A 19,801-nucleotide genomic window follows, 5' to 3' on the forward strand; every position below is an offset into this window, starting at 1 on the left:
AAACTCTGACAAAAGATTTAGGCGGGCTGACTGACCCCTTAAAGTCTGTCTGCGTATTCAAACGATGTGACTCTGCTACACCGCCGATTTGTGTAGTGTTCAGATTGCACACAATACTTAGCATATAAATAGATTTATATAGTCATATTCTACTTTGTCTACTTTATCCCATCCTCTCATAAACTAGAAGCGTGGAGCTTATGAAAACCAAGTAGTTCAGTAAGAAATACCCACGCGTCGAGTCAGCTGCGTTTTTGTTAGAGCTTCCCTGTAAAGGAGCAAAAAGCCTCCCCACAATTGCGCTCCATCTCGAACACTTCAAACACGCCTTTGACTTTTTTTTTTCTCGTTTTTGCCCCGCTTTAGAAAACATCCAACAATTTGGCTATAAAGTGTACCGCTACAAAATACAGTACATTGATTTGTCAAACCTTACACAACATAACCACAAACATCACTGACCAAAAGTTTCTCTCAAATACGAGAAAACGTTACAGTAAGTTACGAAAATACGCTGTCACGTTAGACACTTAAGTAGAACAGTAGAATACTCCCGTAAGGCAAAATCAGGTGATTTCACAGTGACGACTTTAAAAGATTTCAGTGATCTCTGGTTTAAAAACAGACACCTTCCTTCACTGAGAAGAGGGTCGGCCTGAACGTGTATATATGTATGTATTCTGGCTTTTCATCAGGAGAAAATAAATTTAGATGCTTCTGTTTTTCTTCCTGATGATTTTTCTCAGTTAAAGATCACGTGTGTGGCTTTAAGCCAACGCATTTCCGGAGCACGCAGCATTTTTTGGAGCGGTGCTAAAAAAAAATGTCGTATCTGGATTGGACTGTTGGGCTGCAGCATGGTTAACGGTCGCCACATCTTACATCAGAAAATGGCACACTGAACACCGAAGGGCAACTATGGGGAGGTTTTGCACTCCTCGATAAACCAAAAATAGCTTAATAAACACATTTATAAATATGTTAGTAATCAATAAATAGACACAAATTACATCAGTGCAATATTACACGATGCCTACAGAAAACATTTTGGCATCAAATTGAAATTATGAAATGGAATATAAAATCTTTAACCAAATAAATAAATAGAACATATAAATAGATGAAGCATAAAAACACACAAGTACACAATGAAAATAACATTTGGTTGTCAAAAATAAAGCTTTGAGTGTGAAATAGAAAGCCGTTATAGCATGATGGGAAAACCGTTCTATTTCATTGCACGGTATTAGCAAAGCGACCATGTTTTTTTCGGTTTCTTTTTTCTCGCTCTCTTTTTTCTTAAAAACACGGCCGCTTATATCGGGTGCAGTTTCGCCCAATGTCCTAGCAGCTTCCTGCTACAAGCAAATATTAACAAAATAAATAATAAAGTGGATATGAAAAGAAAACCGCCAAATGTGCGTTTTTGGAATATATGTGGCATGTAATGGTACACTGTAAACACAGTAGGCTAGCAAAAGCACTGAGCGACCAATCTCATTCAAAACGACAGCGAGGCATTCCCCCCGGCGAGCCGCTGGATGTCTTTTTTCCCCCCTGTTGTCTTTTGGTGCCGCATTGTTTCAAAGGGCAAAGTCGGACAGCTGGACGGCCATGCAACGAGGAAGAGGGATCATCCTGCCCTTTGGTTCTCTCCATTAACGAGTTTTCTTTTTCTTCACGTCACAGCCTGTCCATTCTAAACGTGTCCTCGGTGGCGGGGTCGGCAAGCACCATGTCGGGGTCGTTGAGCATGTGCAGTCCGTCCAGGGTGAGCGGGTCGATCTTCAGCTCGTCCAGAGGGAATTGAGAATCTGCGTCGAAGCTGACGTCGCCAACTCCCGCAAGAGAGTTGGTCAGCTCTTTGGACAGGCTTGGCGGAGACTCACCTGTGACTGAGAAATACAAGTGCTGAGAACAACGTGCACGCCTGGCAAGAATCGGGTTAGAGTTTTTACTGATTCAAGCGAAATTGGGACAAGTATTTCTACATGTTTCCCTACCACAGAGATCCTATTTTAGAACTACTGCACAAGTGGATTGCAAAGTACCTTTAAAACCCAAAGACAAACGTTCAAGTCACTGGAAGGTTTACTTTGATGATAGTACACCAACTCTGCACAGACGTACGGTTTATTCTGCTATCGACTCTTATTTGGTGTTGTTTATTAGACTGGATGATAGAAGTGTATAAAACAAGAAACCTTGGCAATTTAGTAAAATGTGGAAGTGTCTAAAAGAAGTTGTTCCCTCGTATGGTCTCTGGAGAATTCTGCTGTTAGTTTCGGCTCAGTTGCCTTTAGACTTCTTTACCTTAGCCCAGATAGAGCATATATTGACTGAAATCTCAGTCATGTGCAACACACCAGCACAGGGGGGCCTCGTTTCTTGCTCATCACCGATGTTTTGACGGATGCTTGGCATTTATGCAAAGAACCTTTAATGTATCAAAGGGCAAACACACACAGATGCTGTGGCTACCTGTTAGGATGATGTTGGGGATGTTGCCGTGGCTGCTGTAGCCGAGCTGCTGAGAGTCGGGTAGGCTGCTCCCAGTGAGCCCCATCATGGCTGCCTGCGTGTAGTTGAGGGTGGAGCACTGGTTGTAAAGGCTGGTGGAGCTGATGGGGTTTTCGATCATGTTGAACTGCTCGAGCTAAAAAGCACAATTGTACGCGTTACACACATTGAAGTCAGAGAGAATCTAAAGAAAACCTTTTACTTAACGTTACGTGTCACCTGATGAGAGAGAGCGTTGGTCTGCCTCGATGCCAGCTGTTGATCATAAAAGGAGTCGCCGAATATGCTGCCCACCACGGGGATGTGCTGGAGGAACACAAACAACCCCCAAAAATATATATGAGAAATACACCATTGCAGTGGCTACAATAATAACACAAATCTTTACAGAGAGAGAAAATATCTGAGTTCACAAGCAGACACTTTCAGCGATGGAGTAACAAAAAACACAAGCAGCACACAAAGTCACAGCTGTCAGAGTGAGCAGCGAGCAAAGCAAATGGACCTCGTGACCACGACTGTCATGGTTAAACACAAAAAGAGGAGGCTAACAGAAGATGCAATAGCGCCACTCTTTAATGATTAGTTTATTATTAAAATTGAAAGCACACTTTACAGTTTTATTATAAATGACAAACAACCAGGGTGCTTCAGTTTGTCCCATCCTCGTAGATAGGACCACGACAGCCCAGATCAAGACAAAAACTAATTCAGATGGGTTGTTGTCATCATACTACCGTGGCAACACTCAACTCACCTCCACTGTAGGGACTCCAGTGCAAAAAAGGTAAAGTTATTTATTTTTTTAAATAATATTTATTATATTCTGGTATATTTGGAAAGTTGTCTGGGCTCATTGAATATACACACCTACCTAGGATTTACCTTACAGCAGAAAGTGCCTTGAGGCGTTCGTTGGTGTAATTTGGCACTATATAAATAAAGCCGAACTGAACACATATGTAGTTAGCAGGGGTAGTGAATAAAATGCTACTGATACTACAAGTGGCATCCATGAATTACTGTCTCCACATAGTAAGTGAGCTGTTGAGAATATGCTGAACTGTTAGTAGCAATGCCGTTTTTGCCTCATTTAGCTACTGTTAGCCTCTGTTACCTGATGTTAGCCTCTGTTAGCCCCTGTGAGCTTTACATCTAGTCTTTGTCTTTATATAAAGTCCAAAACAGAGGCAAACAACATAAGATCCCCTTCCACGGTTTCAAATAATAAGAAAAAACAATAGAGATGAAACAAGGATGCATGTTCTGGAAACTAACTGTAATTAAACTGCCTTTTAAAAAAAACTACATTTACACTGTGTTACAGTGTAAATGTCCAAATCACTGGGATGGAACGGCTAGGCCAGGGGTAGGCAACTCCAGGCCTCGAGCGCCGGTGTCCTGCAGGTTTTAGATCTCACCCTGGGTCAGCACACCTGAATCAAATGATTAGTTCATTACCAGGCCTCTGGAGAACTTCAAGACATGTTGAGGAGGTCATTTAGCAATTTGGATCAGCTGTGTTGGATCAAGGATACATCTAAAACCGGCACTCGAGGCCTGGAGTTGCCTACCCCTAGGCTAGGCCAACAAGGTTATCTCCCTAGCATAAAGTTTGCATGATGATGACCTGACTATGTGACAACAAAGCAGATATTTTTTCCTGCACGTACGTATCTTGCCACCTACATGCTCCAGCCTGGCATGTCCCCCACCCATGAAAAAACAAACAAACCAAGACTTTCCTCAGAATATATCTGACACAGAGAATATAGTTTGGGTGAATTACATGTGAGAAACTGTAATGGTTGAGGATACAAGATGAATATTTTAAGGCTACAAAGTGTCAGAGCCTCCATCAATAGGCTATCAATATGTTGCCATGCACGCTGTGAACGATGGCAGTGCTGATGAAGAAATGAGCTATGCAGCTGTTGACGGCATGAGTGATTAAGTGTGGACACAGTGAATGAAAAGCAGCCTAACTCTCTACAATTAGCTTTCCCCCAGGAGCAAAGCCCTTCCCCAAACAGCAGGTAGCTCGGTGGGTGGGCCCTTACTTGAGGTGAGCCTCCAGGGGAGAAGCCTTGATTGGAGACTGGGGAGGTTGGAGACTGAGTGGCTGGTGAGCCAGTCTGATTGCGGTACTGTTGGAGGGAAGAGGGTTAGCTAGCACTAAGCTTCATGCCTGTCATACACAAGTCTAAAAACGATGACATGTGAGAAGGCATCAATTTAGGGTCTGCTCAAAACATATGAGGTAGGACTAAAAAGCTCAGGAAGCTAGTCCATGGAAATCAAAGACCTTAGCTGATTAAACTTTGATCTATTAAGAATTTAAAATCATATCTGAGTGCATCTCTGGATCACTTTCAGCAATGCTGCAATTTTTACATCGGTCTCTGGAAATGTTGTTCTGACCTTTTCATCAACTTCTATTTCAAGCTCAAATGTGTGGATGTTTTGTTTGTGGATGATTATCGGTGTTGAAGAGAACTAGGTACTAGGTAGGTTTCCACAAAATACATGTTTTCAGCTGTTTACACCTAAAGCCACATTTTCCAAGGAAAAATTCAAAAGTCGCCACTGTGGAATATGTGTGGGAGCCCGCATGGAAATGTACATTTGCATGTGCAAATGTGGTATAAGCTAGAATAGACTATAGTGAAGTCCGGGATGTTTGGGATCACTTCCTCCTGTTAAATTTGACTCCTTAAAAAACCAAGTTAAAGAAACACAAGTTTGATGCACTGTTCAGGCACAAAGCTCAAAGTCTGTGCTTTGAGCACTCAACAGTGAAAAACAAAACACCTAGTCTAGTGCAGTCCATCTAGTCCAACCATTTACAAATGAAAGGGAGGCGGAAAAAGAGTTCCAGGTAAACCAACTAAATAAAATACCAGCTGGGCTTAAAGTGATCCAGGATGTTCTTGAAGAGACTGGGTAATGTTCAGTTAGGGTAAAGCCTAAACATTCTGATTATACCTCAAACACTTGTGTTTTAAAGAACGGCCAAATGCATATTTCTTTTTTCATAAACCATCATTTACAAAGATGTTAACATCAAACAACTTTACAGTGACATCGTGTAGCAAAGAGTAATATGTGTTTATGCTTCTTAGCTAAGTTAATCTATATAATTAGAAATAAATTAGCATAGAAAGGATGTGCAGATATTTACTGCGATGTATTTAGGGTAGCATCATCAAAGTGGTAAAATTAACAGCAGCTTAAAAATAAGCAAAATTATCTCAATCATGTCATCAGATTTTGATCTATGCTTCCACGTTCTTGTTAAACTGCATCTTACCGAGCTGATGCTCATGCTGCCAGTGGTCTGGCTGTCTGGTGAGGGACTGCTGGCAGTGGCAGACGCTGTACCAGCGGAGGCCAGAGTTGGCAAGGTGATGAGCTGGATGCCTTGTGGCAGAGCCTGCTGCTTCTGGAGGTCACTGATCAGCTGAGCCTGAGCCTGAGCTGTCAGCTGGTTGAACAGAGGGTACTGAGAAAGCTGCTGTTCCAGGGTCAATGACTCTGTTGGCATGACCTGCAGAACGATGGGGATAAATTAGTCCAAGTAGCAGTGATTTCTGCTGCATGAACTGGAGGGTAGGGGTGTGGTGTTTAAATGTTTTATCTTATCTTTAACCACCTAGTATGTGTTGAATACTCATTAGTATACAGCTTGACGTTTCAAAAGCACTACAATTTATGGATCTGTACTAAAAGCATAAGGACAAAGACACAGATCATTAAGAGCCTGTTCTCAGCATCCAACAGTGCTATTTACACATAGGAACACATTACTGCAGATGATTTCAGTCACTTAGGGCCTAGCGACCCCCCTGGCAACCTCTAGCTGATAAGGAAACGTATGTATTCTCGAACCAGTTGAAAGTACCAGGTGAAATTATCTGCAAAGATAATTTGCAAAGATAATTTGTTGTTGGTGGAGTGCTGCACCAACAACCTCCTTGCGATTGCTTTGGTCTTCGGCACATGCCTGCAATTTGCCGACTTGACTGCAAAGACTCAACTGGAACTGTGAAAAGTCTCCTTCAAAGTAAAAGTTTGCTAAAATCAACATAGCCATGTAGTGTTTCTTTAACTTAACCAGACTGCAAATGAATACTGGAAAAAAAAGAAAGATCAACTAAGCTGATAAATATGTAAATGTGTCACGCTCATCCACCACGGCCTCCCTACAATACCGACTCTGTTGCTCTCTCATGCCTGACTTTGTAAAGGCAAGGCAAGGCAAGGCAAGTTTATTTGTATAGCACAATTCAACAACAAGGTGATTCAAAGTGCTTTACAGAGACATTAGAAACAAGAACAAATAAAAAGCATGATTTAAAATTGAATAAAACAAGCAAATAAACTAACTAACTAATTAACAAACAAACAAACAAACAAACAAACAACAGTATATAAAATCAAAACAGATAAAATCAGAACAGTAGATAAAATCAGTAGTTAAATGTAAGTTTTGAAATTTAAGCTTAAAAGTGTGGATTTGGTGCTTTATTCAAATGCAGCTGAGAACAGGTGAGTCTTCAACCTGGATTTAAATAAACTGAGTGTTTCAGCTGATCTGAGGCTTTCTGGGAGTTTGTTCCAGATATAAGGAGCATAAAAGCTGAATGCAGCTTCTCCGTGTCTGGTTCTGACTCTGGGAACTGATAAAAGACCGGATCCAGATGACCTGAGGGATCTGGATGGTTCATACTGGGTCAGGAGGTCATTGATGTATTTTGGTCCTAAACCATTCAGAGCTTTATAGGCCAGCATCAGAACTTTAAAGTCTATCCTCTGACGGACAGGCAGCCAGTGTAAGGACCTCAGAGCTGGACTGATGTGGTCCACTTTTTTGGTCTTAGTGAGGACTCGAGCAGCAGAGTTCTGAATGAGCTGTAGTTGTCTGACTGATTTTTTAGGTAGACCTGTAAAGATGCTGTTACAGTAATCAAGCCTACTAAAGATGAATGCATGGACTAGTTTTTCCAGGTCCTGTTGAGACATCAGATCTTTTATCCTTGAAATATTCTTGAGGTGATAGTAAGCTGATTTTGTTATTGTCTTAATGTGTTTTTCTAAGTTTAGGTCTGCATCCATCACTACACCCAAATTTCTCGCCTGGTTTGTGGTTTTTAGATGTATAGATTGAAGTTCTCTGGTGACCTGTAATCGTTTTTCTTTGGCGCCAAAGACTATTACCTCAGTTTTGTTTTTGTTTAGCTGGAGAAAATTGTGGCACAACCAGTCATTCCTTTCTACTGATGACTATCTGGACATAAACAAATACTGAACCAATGAGAGTTTGACCATAATGTAGCATATCCTAAAATGCAGTATTTTATTCTGTAATTTATTCTGTGCACAAAACCTACAAAATATAATTAATCATTAATGGAAAAAGACTTGAAACGGCACCATAGACTAATGTGAAAAATCCTTAAGGGTTAATATAATGTGACCTCTTTTTGCAGTAAGTGATGACACTTATTTGTTTCAAATTCAATACATCGGGATGCAAGTGCAATAACTATTTTTAAATTTCTGACTTCATCCATTTTTGGTCCAAATACCTTGGATATACAAATACATTGTTCCTGAAAGAGAATGAAACTAATTTTAATTAATCCTTACCTGTGTAATGCTAACTGGTGAGGAAAGGGTGGGTGAGAGCTGCTGAGGAGATTGTTGGAGATGGAGGTCAGAGGTTAGGGTAAGCGGCACCACCGGTGGCTGCCGGCGCTGTGCAGTCACGGTCATGGTGGGCTGAGAGGAAGTGGGGATCCCTGGGAAGTCAAAAAAAAAAGAAGAAAAGAAACTATAGATGTACACGTACCTGTTTTTTGTCTCCAACTTAGCTTTAATGCACCAACTGGTGTAAATAAGAAACATCAGAAAAAGTAAAACAGCAAAAACCACCAACTTTAAATGCCTGCACGGTAGGGACTGATACTGAGTGCAGAAGAGTGAGTCTAAGTCAAAGTAAAAGTCTGTAAAAGTGCATAAATGTGATAAAGCACAAGCCCCTACATTTGGTATTTTACACATTAGGTGTTACAACATAAGAGACTGTTACAAACTGATGCTGAATTAGATCCTGTTGGCCACACTGCGTGCCGTCTGCAGAGCTAGACTCAACACTTGTGGAGCATCAAATTAAATCCTGCTGTTTTGTTGTCATTTGTATGAAAACTACCGGCATGTTTTTATGTTTTCTTTGGAAATTTGCATAAGTGTTTAGTGGTTCTCCTTTGTAAACAAACACATTCCACTTAAAGCTAAATTTCTGTGCTACAACACTGGTCGGTACAATACCGACGCTTTGTTAAATTTACCCGTTTTACCCCTTTTATGAACACAAAATGTTGATTATTACCGTGGCTGGCGGCGCTTATACCCAGGTGGGTGAGATTGGTGGTGAGGCTGCCCGTGCTGTTGGCTGTGCTGAGGGAGGGGAAGGCCACGGTGTCCTCGGGGTCCAGCGGGGTAGAAAGCGGTGGGGGGAACTGAATGTTAGTCAGATCGGGCAGCGAACCGCCGGTGTTATGTGCGGCTGGGAGCACGGATGGGTTCAACTCCTGGTCTGGCGAGGGGAATATGCTGAAAAGAGCACATTTTCTATCAGACATAAGAACAGCTTGTGTGAAACAAGACTGTGACCAAGCATATGAGCATTTTTAATAAAAGGCAACAACAGCTAGGTGACAGTGGGTAGCATGTTTGCTTTAAATGCTATTTTAAATACTTCTTATAACCCACCTACAGTGGGTGGGTGCCACAGTATTACAGTCGATTTTCATTTTTCTGTATAATTTGAATTATAATACTCAGATTGTGCTTCTTATGCAATTTTTCTGTTTTTAAATATATATTTTTATGTATTGTTCTTGTTAATATTATTATTATTTTTTCTTTTTGTATTTTTAGTTGTCCTTAGCATAAAGCGCTCTACCAACAAGCTCGGCTAAACTGAAGCCTGTTGTGCTTTCACTCAGTGATGCCCACAGATAAATAATTCCCAGCCGTGCTAGAATTTTCCATCAGCTGACAATCCTTTCTCAGTGTGTATTCTGTGTCTCGTAAGTTCACTTTCTTGAAAATGTTTTCAGTTTCTAGCAAGGAGAAATCATTGCAAGACCTGTTTCATGCTTTGCTTTGGTCAGTTTGAACCAAATACAGCAAACACAAGCAGACTTCATTTAGAGAGAAGCAGGAACGATAATCTATTACTAATAATAGGAAATCTAAAAAAGGCTCTTTTGGCTGATTTTTTGGTCACAAAGGAAGCTCATCTGGCAGATTTTGATGCCAGATATTGTTTCTGGTGCAACCACCAAGGGATTTGTGTCTCCTGGGAACGAGTATGTGTAAGCCACTCCTGTTACAGCACAACATAATGATCTTGTAATAATGTTTCTTCTAGATTAATTACCTAATGGGTATTGTGTCCCACCGAAAAGTTGCTTTTAGCAATTTTTCCAGTTTTTTTCTAGCACATAATTGTAAACTTGTAATATGGAGGCTTAACACGAGTTACACAGAAGTGCACAGCAGGAGTGACAGGGTTTCATAATAGTTTGCTTCATTTTTGACTAACCAAATGAGCGTGCATTTAGTTTTTTTGTTTATTTTCTTGTATAACCTTTAAACGTGGATATTATTTGAATTTAGAAGCAAAAAAGATGCAAATTCTTTCGTGACGTCTCTGAGAACTGACAGCACATTTCGTTTTTCTTTTTATGTACAGCTGTCAAAACATAATATGTGATTTGTGAGCCTATAACAGAAAATATTACAATACTGTGCAAAGTCTTAAATTTGTTCTACTTTGCTTCCAAGGAGCCAGATTTTCTTTGAATTTGTTGAAAGTGTTCTTGAGCAATAGTTCTGCAAAGTTCTTATTTGGACATTTGCTGCTTTTTCACTCATTTTCAGTCCAGTCCTTGAACCTGACCATCTTCAGACAATGACCTTTGAATCATTCAAATAAAAAAGGGCACCCCAGTCAAGGTTTTTTAGCAAAGAAGCAGTTTTAAAATATCTTGATGCATGCTCAATCATCCAGGTAAGTAAATCCCAAGAAGTTTCAGAAGATTCTGTTCATCTGGACGTAGCGTTTTCAGTGGGAGAAACATTTTAATGACCGTGAAACTGACATCACAGCTGCAGTGGGCTAGTTTCAGTCATTGTGCAAAGGTAATGTTTATAAGGTTGGGGAAACCTGCAGGTAGCGGAGACTGAAGAAGTTACTTGGATGACTGACGAAATCTTTCTTCCACTGAGAACACTACGTCCAGATGAACAGAATCAACTTTCTGGGAACCAGTTTTAAACTTTATCTCTTTAGGTGCTTTGTTAACTAGCAGCCTGTCACGAAAACAAAAGGCGGCAAACACTCAAAGAAGAGCTTCTTAGAAAGTCCTTGAAGAAGCTTCAAGGACTATTCCTGAAGACCACTTAAAGAAATGATAAGAAAGCTTCCGTATTAGAGCTCAGGCTGTGTTTAAGAATAAACGTGTTCATACAAAAAACTGAATGTTGACTGCTCTACCTAATCACACGAGCCAAGGTGTGAAAACGGGTGTAGGTCACTATCAGCCAAGGTTTCGGGTGAACTCATTGTGAAACTCCCCCCTATCATGTGATTTCCGGAGGTCAGAAGGCCCAGGATGTGAGTGGGCACTAAGGCATCTGGGAAGGATCTCAAAACTGGTTTATAGATGGCAGATAGTTGGTGTCGTAAGCCACCACCTCTATTCAAAGATGGTCATTCACAGTGGACATAGATGGCTTCTTTTACTCGTCTTTCAAACCATCAAACCATGTGAACAATGTGAACATTGGCATCCTCAAAGGAGTGACCTTTGTCCTTTAGATGCAGATGGACCGCCAGTTGGCTCTTCTATTTTATGCCATATGTTATATTATGCTATTTTTTCATTCCTGTCTCTTATGTATACATTTGCATATCTAAAGATACATCAACATATGCCTGAACCCCCCCCCAAAAAAGAAACAAAAACACATCCAAGCTTCACCAGTACGTTTAATCACATAAAACCCCCCAGTAGCTTAAATAAACCATCCACCTATTAACTGTTTACTTAAATGCTGTGCCGAAAAACAAACAAAAAGATAGATATAGATTGGTAGCTACCTATATATATATATCTATATAAATATAGATATCTATAGACATAGATATAGATATATAGTTATATAGATAGATATAAAAATCACATATACATCACATCATGTTGTTGATACTGGCAAGAAAAGATGGTCAACCAGTTTTACAAGCTGTGTCTCTGTTCAGCATCTGATGTCATCGCATCGACATTGTGCAAGTATAAAAGCTGCAGACCGTCAGAGATTAAACAACAAACAGCTGGAGTTGGTGAGCATCGGCACGACTGAAGACAACTCAGAACGATTAAACTGTAAGTTTTCAAATCTAGAATATCTGACTAAACTTTAGAGTCAGGGAAAGATTTACTGAAGACTTTACTTTGTTACAATATGGAAAATAAAATATGACAAATTAGTTCATGACCATCTTTTCTGTCAAGCCAATGTGGTTTTTCCTGAAAAAAGAAAAAAAAATTGTGTTTTGCTTTAAAGCAAAACTATGGAAGTGATTTGTTTTTATTTAAAAGTTACATTATTATAGAAAGAGCTGTATAATGACTGCAGTAATTAAAAAAAAACAAACGTTTATGCTGTTCTAAATTAAAGATGATGTTATTGCATTATGAATTAGAAACATATAGAAAAAAGACACTTCTGTCATTTAGAAAATTACACTAATAAGACAATAACTGAATGTATTTGGTTTAGATTTTTATGAAGTGAGTTTTTATTGTATTTATTTCACTTTTCATACTTGATTTACTTTGTTGAGCTATTGTTATACTATACTTTATTTATTTAAACTATGTCATTATAGATTATATTTAATGCTATTTCCAAATTTTTGGGAAACACAAATGTGAATTTAAAATTAAACAATAATCAATCATTTTATTTTTGAAGGTTCAAGGACTTTTCCACAATGATTCTCAAGATCTGTTTCATTCTGCTTCTGCTTGTCGGTAAGTGTTAGCAAATAACAACAAATTATATTATAAGCAGTCGAAGAATTTGTAGAAATGAGTCTGAAGTTAATCCATCAATTTCAATGTCAGCCATTTCACAGATACCAGAAGTGAATGCAGCAACTTCAAACACCCCAACCCAAAGTGCAACCACCCCAACCAAAGCTTCAGCTAACACAACGCAGAGCACAACAAACAGCACAGCAGCCATTAACAAAATCAGCCTGACTTCTGTCACAATGGCCGTCGTAGCTGCTGTGCTTCCATAACATAGTTACAGTTGTAACTATGTTGTTACAACTAGCTTTTTTAACCATGCATTTGTCTGTGTATTTTTCATATCCTATCAAAGTAGGGAAGTTTCAATAAGGGGAGGGATGATAAATAAAAGGGGATCTAAACTGTCTTTTGAACACATGTAAATGATCCATTTTACTGTATGCTTTCACAAGATTGTGACTTTCTTTGTGGCAAAGGTCAACAAATAAAATGTTTACCAATCAGAGGAAATTGATTCAATCACACATATTAAGATTTATTGTGATGACCATCTATTGTGAAAATAACTGTACCTAACCTGATTTAAGGGAGAATATGTTAACTTCCTAACCAATAAATGACAATAATCACTTAAGTTTTGCTCTATTTTGTGTAATTCTGTATGTTAACCAGCCTTTTTATTTATTCAGCATCTTTGCACTCCGCCACTTTGCACAATAAATATGACTGTGGCTGATGTATCTGTCATGTTATCAACTTTATTATGGACACTGAGAGCAAAGAAAAAGCCCAAGGTTAATTCCTTGTACTTGGTCAATAAAGCTGAACCTGATTCCATTAAACAGGTCTCACGTCTTTGCATTAAATTGGATTGAACATATTAAGGCGGTTTGTCGGGAGTTCCTAACCCACTCCGAAGCATTTCAAGAAGCAAGTCCTGCTTTTGCTGTTATTTTGACAGATCATCTAAATTAACTTTGAACTGGGACATGGGAAAGTACATGGACTTTCTCACCAGAGAAATCAGATAATAAAATGGTTAGAAATTGCTGACTTTGCCCCCATTTTCTTTTTTTTTTTTGTGGTCCATCCATGTTTGGTCTTGCAAAATTCTCCCATTTATTTCCAATTCTTTCAGTGCCATTTTTCTAATATCCAACGTTAACACGAAAAAGGATTTTTGCTTTAAATGTCATTATGAAGCATTTTATGTTTGTACTTTATAGTGCTCGTAGAAAAATAGCACCTGATTGCCTATCACTACAGGACTTTCCCCCAGCCATACCTGATCTGATTTACTGGGGGCGGGGGAGGAAGCGCACCAGCAAAATAATCCTGAAAGGCGATACTAGCAACATCTATGATTTTCCTCACAGATGCTGGAGGATTTCCTCAGTTACCTGACACATGGGGAATGCACAAAAAACTTCAGTCAACCATCCAAATGAAAAAGAAAAAAGCAGTTATAGAAAAAAAAGAGTACCGGTAGCAGATTAATACTGAGCTGTTGTTTACTTAGTCCAGAGCGCTACAAAACACACCAGTAATAAAACCTGGCTACTTATTAAGATTGAGATTTAAAGGATTATATCTGGTTGATGGTTATTCTTCCAACTAAAGGAAAAAAACATGTGCCAAAGTTTTCTTGTCAATTCTTAGGTCACAGAAATTCAAACTCCAAAGAAATCACTAGGAGCACAAATCATTTGCAACTCTTTCACCCAGTGAGAGCCAACAACTTCCAGGAATGACCGCCAACCAATTGGGGAACGCACATTTCTCCCTAGCAACCTAGCTGTATCACGTCCAATATGGCAGACAACTAATGTCCACATATTGCTTCATGCACAATACTTGAGTGGCATTGCTCTTTGAAGAATAATAAAACAAACAACATAAACCACTCACTTGATTCCTGGGACATCACACGTGTTGGGCTTTGATGAATCATCCTGAGAAGAAAATGCAATCATGAGACACAAGTCTTGCGTCACTGGTGTACACTCTGCAGCCCTTCCCTGTCCCATTGGTACCTTCTCGTCATCCCACAACTGTTTCTGCACATCGTTGTCTGCACTTGTCTCCGAGTTCTCCGTTCCAGGCACTGTTAGCAGCAGTACTAATTAGTGAAACAGCAAGACACAGTTGCTTGCCATGACAAAAATACATAACAAACCAAAAAAAATGAGTCATCAATATCGGAGCCAGTCATGCAGAATTTAGTGCTGTGCACCAGATTCTAGAGTGTAAAAATAGAAGGTGACCATCAGACAGACTGAAAGGATGCCAGCTAATCTTGGCTTCGCTTTATCAGAGCTTCACACATAAAAAGACATAATCAATGCATAATCAGTTAATTATTGATTTTCCTCTCTAGATCCTCCTGAATCAGCCTCATTCAGAGATGCTACTCCTCCACATCCAGCCGAGGGCTGAACCAGAATGCAGAAACTTTGCTAGAGATCCATTTACTTTATAAATATTTCACCAAGAACTACTACTGTGTGACACCAGCCCCTTTATGTCTTTTGAGGTTTCCTGTCTGCATTAGTACATTCTACATTAATAAATAAAAGCAGCTCTGTGTCTTTGTAACGGGATCTTCCTCTACCTCGTTTAGGCTGCAGCTCCTGTGATCCCCCGGAAAAGACCTCCTGGGGCTTTGGATTCATGGCGCTCTGGTGTAAGGCAGAGTCTGAATTTGTCCTGTACGTGAGAGACAGATGAAATTCAAGCAAAACCAATGCCAGCTCATGAATACTGGCAGAATTCAAGCTCTGCAGCATCAAATCTATCAGAAATCTGTTCTAGACCTTCTGGTTTACTTTAGAAGTTGTGCATCAACTAGGCTGCACAGAGTCATGTCATTTAATCTTTGGAAGAGCGCTGTATCTGGCTGTGTGTCCTAGTTCTTATTTTGGCAAATGGACAAAAGGAGGTGCCTTACCTTCTCCAGCTAGTGTCTGGCGGTGGGGAGAGGTAAACTGAGCTGTAAGGACAGCTGTCAATGTGAATTTAGTCAAGGGAAATAAATTTGTTTTCTTACCCTAATCAGCCCAAAAGACCTGCTAAATAATAAATAACCACACACAAGCTTTACTTTGATACATTTACTTTGATATCTTGTTATCTAATAGACGAATATATTGATGGTCTTGTCAACTGTCTACAACGCATCGTGTTACATAGTTCAATATCAGGCTGTCAGTACATGCAGCATAACAAACACTCACTCTCTTAAAATCCACTCAGCACCATTACTGACAGATGATATCTTAACACATCTCATATGATGAATAGTAATTGCATTTCCTTAAACAGCAATCATTGTTAACCAGTCTGGTAGCAATCCCTGGTCCATATGACAATATAAAAACACGGATGACCAAATAACCTTAACCCCTACTTAACCACTTTCCAGGCAAACTACAGGCAACCACTGCTCCTGGAGGTTTCTGGTGTGGGGCCCTCTTTCCCATCCATTTTATCTGGTCATTGCAACCTCCAGGAACCAACGCCCAACTAGTTGGGAAATACACATCTTTCCCTAGCAACAAAGAAGTTGCTAGGGGATCTCAAAACAGTCTCTAGGCCTGTGCAACTGAGGCCTTACTTACATTCAAAACTATTCATCCCACAAAGTTTAGCCCCTATCTCAAGGCTGCATATTGGCATTTTAAGAGGACATTTCCCAACATCAGTGGCTGATGTCTATCTGTTTTGTTTCTGTTTATCATCAATGGCACTGGCTAAATGTTTAGGAATAACATGACGACAAGCTAAAAGACTTTAAAATAGTCCTGATAGTGTCAGCAATGAAAACTGTCATTAGAACAAAAGGCTATTGTTTCAGAATTTCAGTCATTCATTATTCTAACTATATATATATATATATATATATATATATATATAAAAAACGTATCACACAAATACATGAAAACTAATGAAAGCCGATCAATTAAACAGCCAAAAGCTTAAATTTAAAGCAGTCTGCTACGCTGAAGTAGCTTGTCTCCAGACACAAATCAGAATTTTGACTTAAAAATCAGACCAAAACAATAACACATTCCTCATCACAGTGCGTTTGAAACGAAAGGATATCTGGCGTCCATGTTTGTCGACTGTTAGCGGCCGGCGGTGAGGCGAAGTGATGCGGTTCCGGTCACGGTAAACACGGTCCACCAGCCCGTGGTGCCTGGTTGTCCGACTGGTATCCAGCACTGAGTTCTGGAGGTGGACACATCAGGTGAATGAGGCCCCGCCCACAAAGAAAACAAAAACAAAAATTGCTTACACTATAAAACTGTGTCTTAGGATAATGTCTGAGGATAAATGGTGCACATGTGTTTGTTTCAAAATGAGTCAAGCCATGGGCCCCCCATACTGATGCTTGAGTTGGCAAATGTATTAAAAATGGAAAGCCATGACAAGCAATGGTCTATTTAAAATTTAGGAACCAAATTACGCATCAGGGTGAAAAAACCCCAAACAAAACAAAAAAAAAACAAAAAAAACAGCTGTAGTGCACGTCTTCTCCTTCACTCTTGGACCCTGATAAAACCTGATGCTTTATGCAGCTTTGACGATGAGGTAATGTCTAAACACTTTACTGTCAGCACAGCCATAAATAAGCCTGCAGACTTTCTTTAATGGCTTTAGAGGAATTTTCTGGGTTCTTTCACCAACACCACAGACACCTGCAACCTTTGTATGTCCAATAGTATCACCAACAGCTGAGAAGGGCACACTGGTCTACAACAAACCATTGATTTACCAGCCGAGAGAGGCCAGGGGCTCACCTGAAAAGGCAGGTCAATGTTGCCATTTCCAATCTGATTGACATTGGGCAGTGAGCCTCCATAGTACTGTCCACGATTCTGCCCTAGTTGCAAATACTGGGTCTTCTGTAACTGCAACTGTGCAAAGTAAAATTGCATGAAAGCATGAGTGAATGACTGATCCAATACACAAAAAAAGAGATGCTAAAAACAAATGGTGCATGCCAGACCACAGTGTGGGATATGAAAGACTGATGAATTCATTAACTGACAGATGAAACGTGATGAGCCAGGCAGATGTGGCGGTACCACGAATAATCAGGAGGCAGAGAACATATTTTAATAGCAAATAAAAAGAAAAGAAAAATCACATCAGCTGATGTGAATGACACCTGACTGACAGCTGGTGTAATTACAGTGACACTTTCCATGTAACACACCTGGCTACTACATTAACCACACAACAGTAGTCAAAACAAAACCCATATATGTTATTAAAAAACAAAAACAACACTGTGATGGAAGGCCTCGAATATGAAATGAAATGCGTGAGGATAAATGATCAGAACTGATGCCATGGATGGATGTTTGGATGGCAACACAAAGAAATCAGGCAGAGACCATAAAACTGAGTAGTAAATTCAATTCCCCCCACCCCTCCCCCTTTGCAGTAAATAACAGTACAGCTCAGGTTTACACTGACGCAGCGTGGTAAGTGGGCATCATTTCCAGCAACTAGACCAACAATTAGCCCCAACGTTTCCTGGCAACAATATGGTTTATATGTTTTGAGACGAACAGCCCTGAAACAATTAGTTCATCATCAAAAATTGCGAGAAATCGCCAACAATGATGACAAGTCATTCTGGAAGTTATTTTAAAACTTTAAAAAAAAAAATCCCATTTCAGCTCCATTTTACTGTTTTTTTTTTTTACATGATTATCATCTGCTATATCTAAACCAGAGCTTTTCATCCACAGTTATATTCACTTCTGTAAAATGACAACAACAACAACAAAAGACAGACAGTAAAACGAACATCATGTCTCAGCGTTAGAAAAAAACCCCACATTTTATTCATCAGCAGTGGACTTGCAGCTTCAGTTAGAGCCAATTGAATTGGCATAATAAACAGCAGCCTAATGAAAACATCTGCTCCACTTGTAGTGGTTGAGGCAACCAGTGCTTTCATTGTAGTGAGAAAGCTGCCATTCACACTTTGCTAAAGATAGAGCGAGTAAAACGAGACATGTGGATCATTTAGTCAGAGCTGACTTTGCTCTCCGTAAGTGTATGCTATGAAAATAATGTTACGGGTAATGTGGGGGTTACCCTCTTTCCCCTTAATAAATAAGAAACACACACACACACACAGCTGGTTAACATCTGTTTGGCTAATCTCTCTGTCAACCAACATTGCTTCCCATTCCGTTTCTAAATCGCAGCTAACTTTTCCTAACGTGCTCTAATGCGGTCACTACCATGCCAGACGATTTGTCTATTAGCTAACGAAATGTCAGCAGCCACAGGCAGGGGAGAACAGGTGCACATTATCCACAGCTCCAGCAGGCGAGGCTAAGCTGGTTAGTGCTGCTGGAAGTCAAATAATGCTGGCTTGTTTTAACAGGCGCGGGGGAAACGTCGCTCCGCAGCATTGCACTGATGCAGCAAAGGACGCTAATATGAACTTTAGCTTACATAGCATCCCAACCTTTCCGATACATCTCCGCAGTGTTCGTTAGCTGCCAAACAGCGATGCAACGAGAGGTAAACAGCCCCTCTGTGGGGGTCTTACCCGCGCAGCTCTGGTGATGTTCAGGTCTTTCATCACTTCTTCAAACGCGGCGGTCTCTTCCGCCTGCTTCTGATTATGCAAAGCGATTTTTTCGCTAAATTTGCGAGGATTGTTAGAGGACGCCATCTTTCCCCTCTTCTTCTCAATGGAATGTTACGCTGCGCACCACTCCGGGCTCTCCCGGTCGTCATCACGCACAGTCAACGTGTCTGTTGATGTTTTTCTTTTTTGCTTCAGTTATTGCCAGAGTTTGCGGCAGGGTGAGTTGCAGATAAAATACACACTGCCACAAGGGAAATCGTGTGCCCCAGATGCATGCTATAAATAGTTAAGTAAATAAATAAGTTCACATAAAAGAGAACAGAATTTTCAAACAGAATAAAAACAGCATGGAATGAAGCAGTAATGAATGCAATGGATACAACAGAAAAAAACTGCGCATGAACTATCCAGAATGGAAGGAAAGTCTACATATATCGCATGAAGCTCTAGTTTATGACGAGAAAGTTGGATCATATTGAATTAAACTAGAAGATATGCAATGGAAGTCTGAATATACTGACTAAAACTTGCATATATCCAATGAAAGTCTGAATGT

The 19,801-nt window shown here is 39.9% G+C and overlaps 1 protein-coding gene across 4 annotated transcripts; it reads right to left on the reverse strand.

The window, feature by feature from the left end:
• Positions 1–361: 361 nt before the first annotated feature.
• On the reverse strand, positions 362–19,481 carry crtc1b (CREB regulated transcription coactivator 1b). 4 transcript variants are annotated; one of them, XM_085247945.1, is made up of 14 exons: positions 19,204–19,481; positions 17,429–17,545; positions 16,729–16,856; positions 15,577–15,636; positions 15,241–15,335; positions 14,663–14,748; positions 14,538–14,581; positions 8,912–9,135; positions 8,170–8,321; positions 5,831–6,067; positions 4,581–4,667; positions 2,740–2,826; positions 2,482–2,656; positions 362–1,889 (listed from the first exon to the last, which is right to left on the reverse strand). In XM_085247945.1, the coding sequence occupies exons 1-14, from the start codon at positions 19,327–19,329 to the stop codon at positions 1,684–1,686; spliced, it is 1,824 nt and encodes a 607-aa protein (XP_085104071.1). In that variant the 5' UTR covers positions 19,330–19,481; the 3' UTR covers positions 362–1,683. The 4 variants fall into 4 exon arrangements, with proteins under 4 accessions (XP_085104071.1, XP_085104070.1, XP_085104072.1 ...); XM_085247944.1 differs by having other exon boundaries at positions 362–1,895; positions 19,204–19,480; XM_085247946.1 differs by having other exon boundaries at positions 362–1,895; positions 14,663–14,733; positions 19,204–19,479.
• Between the last annotated feature and the right edge of the window lie 320 nt (positions 19,482–19,801).

This window comes from Mchenga conophoros, linkage group LG15 (assembly GCF_057382185.1).
Source record: "Mchenga conophoros isolate Kocher_MC1m ecotype Shallow Benthic linkage group LG15, M_conophoros_male_GT1.1, whole genome shotgun sequence".
NCBI classification, from domain to species: domain Eukaryota; kingdom Metazoa; phylum Chordata; class Actinopteri; order Cichliformes; family Cichlidae; genus Mchenga; species Mchenga conophoros.